Source organism: Vigna angularis, chromosome 1, assembly GCF_016808095.1.
Source record: "Vigna angularis cultivar LongXiaoDou No.4 chromosome 1, ASM1680809v1, whole genome shotgun sequence".
Lineage (NCBI taxonomy): Eukaryota > Viridiplantae > Streptophyta > Magnoliopsida > Fabales > Fabaceae > Vigna > Vigna angularis.
This window is the reverse complement of record NC_068970.1, coordinates 19,666,401-19,673,964: the sequence shown is the minus strand read 5'-3', so window position 1 is coordinate 19,673,964 and position 7,564 is coordinate 19,666,401. Positions and strand designations below refer to the sequence as shown.

General features: G+C 31.1%; 1 protein-coding gene across 2 annotated transcripts; it reads right to left on the bottom strand.

The window, feature by feature from the left end:
• Positions 1-263: 263 nt before the first annotated feature.
• Positions 264-3,266, bottom strand: LOC108322659 (L-ascorbate oxidase homolog). 2 transcript variants are annotated; one of them, XM_017554814.2, is made up of 9 exons: positions 3,205-3,266; positions 2,924-3,075; positions 2,723-2,832; positions 2,168-2,438; positions 1,972-2,068; positions 1,511-1,856; positions 892-1,260; positions 707-785; positions 264-601 (listed from the first exon to the last, which is right to left on the bottom strand). In XM_017554814.2, the coding sequence occupies exons 2-9, from the start codon at positions 3,068-3,070 to the stop codon at positions 392-394; spliced, it is 1,629 nt and encodes a 542-aa protein (XP_017410303.1). In that variant the 5' UTR covers positions 3,071-3,075; positions 3,205-3,266; the 3' UTR covers positions 264-391. The 2 variants fall into 2 exon arrangements, with proteins under 2 accessions (XP_017410303.1, XP_052727980.1); XM_052872020.1 differs by having other exon boundaries at positions 3,184-3,243.
• Between the last annotated feature and the right edge of the window lie 4,298 nt (positions 3,267-7,564).

Here is a 7,564-nt window from a genome sequence, read left to right as displayed (position 1 = left end):
GTTTATTTAACAAGTAATCAATTTAATAAAAATATTTTTATTACCATCACATTCATATTTTATGTCTTAAAGTTACATATCTGTTTATATCTATTTAAAAAACCTAGATGTGTTCATGTTTATTAAACTGAATTGATGAATATTTGATACTTTAAGAATTCTGTACATAGTTGAATGGAAAAGGAATTATTTATATAACTTTATGAGTTTAAATTTTCATTACGAAAGAGAACACTACTAAATTAATGGTTATTACCATGAACTAAGAAACTAATCGGTAAAATTCATATACGAGAATGAGCAGTGAAAGTTTGATAAAAGATATAATTGGTAGTCAAACCCTCATGACTAGAAAAGGACAACATAAGATTAACGGGTGAAGATTGTGATACTAGGGATCGTTGTTATGTCCGACAGCTTTGCCACAAAGCAACACATTGTTGGGAATATCATATTCATTATGAAGGCTGCGTTCAGAAGTCCAAACCCTGAGATATAACTGTTGCCCAAGATACTGCCTTTCCCACATTGCAGACCTCAGATTCCACATTCCTTGGTTGTCCAACGACACCAATATGCTTGTCCAACCCATTGGATACACCTACATTAAATCACCATCTCATAACATCAGAAAATATCTAAGTACCTATTTTTAAGAGGCCTTTTCGTTCACTCATAAATAAAACTATACACTTGTTTATGTTACCTGTGCAGTGTGTCTGGTCAGGGCATCAACTAGATTATAGGTTCTTCTCTTGGCTGGCGTCCACTGACCAAAGCCATAACTGTCATTGTTGCAACCAACACCATTAATTAATACTTTTCCTTAAGCTAATTCTAAGTAAAGATGATTGCTTCTACAATACTGAAAAAAGATTCAAGCTGACATACCCCACCACCCAGAAGTCATAACCATCAAGATGCCAAGATTGCATGGTGTTTTCGTTGTTCTGAAAAACGACCTCAATGAAGTCGTGGAGAGAAGTTGGCACTACGGAGGTTGCTACGGATAAGGGAGTGTTATCAGAAGGAAGGCTTTGGAGTGAGCCAACACTGTAGATTCCGGGAATGTTGAAGTAATCAGCAAGCTTGAGAGGGGTGTCAGGGTTAACGTAGGAAACCCTGTTCACAGTATACCGCAGTTTTCCATTTATCAAAGAAGCTGAATTGGACAATACAATTGTCTTTGTAGGAGTTATTTTTCCGTAATGGTACGACCCTTGTGGGTTAGGCCTAGCAGCATTTGCTGTCAGATTCCATCTGCACCAGCAATTAACATTTTAGCAGATACAAAAAAGAGTTAATAATAGTACATGCATGATTGCTATGGAGAGTTTAACTTTATTGTATATGATAATTTTACCGATTATTGCAGCAATAATGATTATATGTAACATAACTTGTAATTAGTTATTAGTATGAAAACCTTTTGTACCATGGATGTGTAGAAATTAAATTCAAGTAACTAAAACTATAGGCTTGTTGATTTTGGTTAGAGGTTTATATCAACCTGTAAGTTCTGGCTTGCTTCACAGACCAGTGATATTGGTGAATGGGGGGACTAGGCAGGGGTCCCGAAGCTGGGGAATTAGAGTTTGAATAATGTAAGACTGCCGTTGCTGTGAAAATTTTTCTGGAAAATCTTGTTGATGCAACAATGTAGTAGTCCTTTGGAGGCTGATTTAAGGTTACCAACACAGTAGCGGATTGCCCAACGTGCACATCAAGAGTGTCGTATACGTTCTGGACAATGTGTGATCCTTCGATCTCAACTAGCTTCAGGGTATGACCCTGAATTCTGAAGTTTATTGATGTTGACATGCCCACGTTTGAGATCCTAAACATGTAGGTCTTTCCTGAAATTAAAGGCTAAAGCGTGAATAGTGTTTGGAGATACAATTTTGACAAAGTTGAAATTAATCACTTGGAATCTGCATAAGGTTGAACCGTATTCTTTTTGAAAAGACTGACCCTGGTCACCATTTACGGTAGTATGAGCCTGGCCATTGATAAGAAGACCATCGGGAAAGGCAAGAGATTTTCCAGAATCCAAAGTCTCCCTTAATGCCTGCAAATATCAAAAAACAAAACGTTGAGAATGTAAGGTGGCAAATTTGCAAGGAAGCACAACGCATGAGAATAATGCAAAGGCACAAGTTGAAGATACCTTGTGGTTGGTCTTGTACCAATCACCGATGAGTAAAGTGAAATCTCCATCAGGGTACGGATAAGGAACTGGGATGACAGATCTGTGGTAGACATTGAGTCCTCCAAATCCTCCAGCTGCTTTATGCAGTGAAGTTGATGGAAAGTATGTGAAGGTTCCAATCTGATCCTTGGCCTGAAACTTGTACGTGTAATTTGAGTTTGGAGAAACAGGGCAGTTGGTTCCCAAGACCCCATCTTGCCATGAGTTTTTCCTTTGTTTGATGCCATTCCTGTTTTATAACAACAATGTCATCCCATTTTCTCAAACAAAATGCCTAAATAAGCATGCTACCAAGTTCAGCATTTCTGTCAGATGTCTCAGGAAACTTGGAACCTCTTGTTATTCTTTCTAGAATTGACTAAAACATTGTAATTTGTCTAAATTTATTTTAACAATGCATTTCTTGTAGCTCAAAATTTTACACATCTAGTTGATGAAATGAAAATATCACTTCATTCAAAATTCAGTTACAGTATGAACGAGACATGAAAAAACAGAAAAAAAAAAACTCACCATGTAAGTAGAAATGGTTCATCCAACTTGTTGACAAGGTTGAGCACAACATTGTCATTGGTTACCAAATCCAATTGAGGACCCGGAAACTGACCATTGATCAGAATGACCTTGGAAATTCAAGAACTAAAACTTTAGACTCGGCTTCAACCAGATTATCCAAACATATCTTAATAAATGAAAGCATCTTATATTACCCACCTGCTGAGGACTACCTAGGGGAGAAAGAGTTCCATATGTCACGGTCCACGTGTAATATTTATATGAATCTTCTCCTTGTACAAGACACACACTCAGCAGAGCCAGAACAACACCACGCAACAGATGGAGCAAACAAGTGCTTCCCATTGCGTCTGTCCACAAACAGAACATCATATGACAACAGAAAAGAACACTTATGTTTCACTCAAGAGTAGGAAGAAAATAATGAAAGAAACAAGGAACTAAACATGAAGCATCACTTTCGAGTTATTGAAAAGTACCACTTCTGTTGTTTTCTCTTCAACAGTGAAACTCAGTAAGGCTTGGAGGATTAGCTCTGCAGAGGCCATTTATTACATGTGATATATTTATATATATATATATAGAAGGAACATTGGTAACATAATATAATTAAGAAATGGGATCGTGTTTGGTGTTAAGGTAACAAATTCATCATCCATTTTCTGCGGTGTTAACGCGGTTCCATAAGTTGATGTTCCTTCAGGCTAAAGTTATACTGTGCGAATTTTATATATGTAAATTGTAATATACAATTCTTAATTCTGACAGAAAAACATACATCATTATTAAAGTGAAATGAGCTTTATTTGGGCACCACTAGCATTTTTTTGACCAATAGCCTCCTGAAATTTCGCCACTGATCATATCAATTTTGTTTTGCTTTTCAGTTGCAGATGTAGCTGCATTCTCACCATTTCAATTAAATGATTGTTCCGGGTTTAGCGAATGATATATTTTGATATTTAAAGAGAGTTTTTTTGTAGTTGAAGTTCTTTAATTTTCAAACTGCGGCATAAAAATAAAGTGATTTTTGTGTATAGTAGATATGCAAATTGTTGAATTGCTTTTATACTTCACCTACTGACCCATACGCCAATAAAGAGGAAGACTAATTCCTTGTGAAAGGGTACCATACTCTCACCGATCAAGGCTATTTTTTTTATTTCTTTGAGTTATTTGATAGTTGCATTTATCGTAGTTCATAATTGTTCCATGTGAAGTTCATATGTCTCCAGAGGGGTTTGCTCATCCAAAAAATAAAAGGGACAGATGGGTTTAAGTGCAATGGCAAAAAAAAAAAATCATATTTTAACCCATATTTTTTACGACACAGTCTATTGATTGTTTTAAAATTAATTTTCAATTATTTTTTTATTATTGACGGGGGAGTTATTTTTTCCAGCATAGTTTCGAACATTTGAAATGCATTTGGTACAGGGTGAACTTTCATTGTAAAAAACCTAGCAGTGATGCCTTGTAGCTTCACTTGTTTGAGTATGTCTTCTGTTTCCTTGCTCGCATTATGGCTCCATTGTTTTGTTATGGGTTTCTTGCCTTGGTAGGGGAGTTCGTTGTTGTCGTTCTCAGTGCATTGTTTGAATGTGGGTTTGTTTCGTTGGTTAGATTGTGTTCGTACTTATATTTTTCGTTATATAAATTTTGTAATTATTTTTTCATCATATTATTTTTAAGTAATGTATGTAAAGAAAAAATAAATTTAAGACTAAAATTCAGGCATATATGTTTAAAATACATTTTATAACTTAAATAAGTGTCTTCCTTTGTGGAGGTGCTTATCAATGCTCTTTAACCCATTTCATTTACGCATTTTACTTATATATTTTTAATCTCATGCACATTTATTTGCAAAATAACACTAATATAAAATTATTTAAATTAATAATACTATTAAGTGAATATGAGTTGCTATAAGTACCCTAATATTTCTTCTTACATTGTTTTTCTCCTTAACCTAATGAATCTAAATTTTAATAATTAGATTAATAGATAATAAATAATGATGAAAAATAACTCTTAACAATTATTGAGACGAACTAGTTTAGACCAATAGTCCATATGGGTAGGTCTAACCAAGATTGTCTAATTAGTCCTGACAAAAATTTAATAAAAATTTAGAAAAATTCGACTAAGTTAGCCACAACAAGAATTTGGCCGAGTTGACTTAGACGAAAATTCAATTGAATTCTATTAAGTCAGATTCAACCAAAATTTGGCCGAATTCGACGGAGTTTATCATTATCCAAATTTGGTCTCATTCTTAGTTAAAGGTTGAGACAAGCTCAATTAGATCATAATCCTGAATCGAAAGTCGAGATTAGTTAGTCCTGTTAAAATTGAAGGTAGACATGAGACGATCTAACTAAAGTTTAAAACAAACATATTTAAATTAAAAGTTAAGACGGATTGCTATAAACCAAAAATCTAATAATATATTTTAAAAGTTAATATTTTTTTCATATTTAAAAGAAAAATCCATGATAAACTCATTCAAATGACTTTTATAGATTTCTTTTATCATTTAAACTTTTTCAGCTTTTTAACCTTGTGGGATTTTTTTATCCAAATTCATGTGAATCATAACCCAGCCCTTTAGAATGGACCAAAATTGACGGCTCTAGTTTTATCTTTGAGAAATGAATACATTTTAATTTTTAATCTTACAGTAAAGTATTGAAAACAAACTGTTGGTTTTATTTTTATTGATCCAGATCTTACAATTAATTATTATTATTTATGTCTATTATCGTTAATTTTTAAAAATTAACGATGTACTTTCAAATTCTATAGATTCATTAAAACTTAAGCTACAAACTTTAATTATGGAAATTTCTCTTCAAAAGATCTTAAAAATAATTATATTTCTACAAACTCTTATAGCTTTTTAAAATTATAATATAATATACCTTTAAAGGTGAATATTTCTCAATACGAACATTCATTATTTTGTAGAGGTTATAATATCTTTTGTCAGACCAATTTTCAAGTTAGAAGAATTTTTTGATAAAATTATTATTCTATAATTAATCAGGAGGTATTCCTCTCACTGGATTCGTCTATTTTTAGAGTAATGTAGTATCTCCTCTCCTTAAGGCTAGAATCGCATAACATAATTAAGAAATTCAAACATCAAACCACGCGTATTAACAAGTTTTAGAATGCCTTAGAGCGGAACAGTCAATCAAAAGTTGACTCTTTCAATTTTAGAGTACTACACGACATGAAAATAAGAAAAAAAAGATAAATGAAAATAATTAATATGATATATAAGTATATATAACTTTACCCATCTTTTCTATTATGTTAATAGTGTTGCTAAAATCAATATTATAACATGATGACTATCACAAGCCTAAGTAGTAATTCTTTTTCTCGAGACTTACAGTATTAACGACTCAAACTTAATATTAGTTATTAAGATAAAATATTTGTGTCAATGAATTCTTACGCTTGATGCTCGTAGGATATGTGTATGGTAAAAAGAAAAGAAATACAAAAATAGAAAAAGAAAGGTATAACTTGGTGAAAATTAAAATATTTGATAAAAATAAAAGAAAAAGAAAATTTTATCATACTATTTTTTTAGTAAATCGTACTATACTTTTTTTCTTGGTAAACAATTAAGCAATTTTTTTTCATTTATTTTAGAATTTTTCTTTGTATTTTCATAAAGTAATAATAAGGTGACATACATTTATATTCATTTAACATATATTGCATTAATAAAATATCATAAAAAATTAAATTTTTATATATTTTTAAAGAAAACAAAATAAAATAAAAATATATAATATTACATAAATATAAAAGATTTATGTATGTAAAAATATCCTTCTGGTTTTCATATTATAAATATGTGAAAGAATGAAGAAGAAAAGAGGAAAAAAAAATAGTGAGGATAAAGAAAAGTTGTATATTAAATAGAGCATGTAGTAGCACATGAGGTGTAGGAATTCGGTAGTACAATAAGAAAAACACATGGAAAGCGTCATTTGCGGTGAAAACGACATCCTAACGAGGGTGGCTATAATGGAAGATAATTAATTAGCTTTTTCACTATTGAGTGACAGTGAGGATGAGGAATGCATATGTTTCTTTTGTCCTTCTTTCTGTGGTGAGTTTAGGAATAGCAGAATATTCTAGAACTTAGGTTATTTCGTAAATTTATATGAAAAATTAAAACTATTTTAAATTCAAAATTTTAGGAGTCAATAAATTCGTATTCTTTCTATTTATATCTTGTTCACTTATTTAACGTATTTAAGTTCCTACAACATAAATACATAAATAAAATAGAAGGCCATACATTATTTGTGTTCACTTTTTGTCATTGTTGGAAATTTTATTATAAATTTAAGTTTCACACTACTTAGACATAAAAAAAATAAAAAATTAAAAAAAACACATAAATTTGTTATCTTAAAATGTTAAATTAGAGATAATATTAATTATTAGTGTTATATTTTTTTAATAAGTCTTTTATAAAAAAATTCATTAATGATACTAAAACTTTGTCTTCATAATGGTTTAAATGGGATAAAATATAAATGAAAAATTTTAAATATAAAGATTCTTTATATAAAAAGTATTAAGACCAACTTTCTGGTATAAATTATTTGCTTAAGGGCATGTTTTCTAGAAATTTGAAAAATAAAGAGAACAAAACATGATGAGAGATCCTAAACACATGCATGGTTGAGGGGGTTCTGACGTACGTACTTTGATTCTGTGACCAAAATGCTGAATTCAAAGGAAATACATAAAATACGAATACTTATTTGATATGCATTTATTAAAAGGAAAACATTTTTTTAACAATAT

Coding starts and splice junctions, on each gene's coding strand:
- LOC108322659 (XM_017554814.2), bottom strand. CDS start 3,070: ATGGGAAGCACTTGTTTGCTCCATCTGTTGCGTGGTGTTGTTCTGGCT. Junction 1,261..1,510: donor AAGCAAGCCAGAACTTACAG/GTTGATATAAAC, acceptor TTGCTGGTGCAG/ATGGAATCTGACAGCAAATG. Junction 786..891: donor TATGACTTCTGGGTGGTGGG/GTATGTCAGCTT, acceptor CAACAATGACAG/TTATGGCTTTGGTCAGTGGA.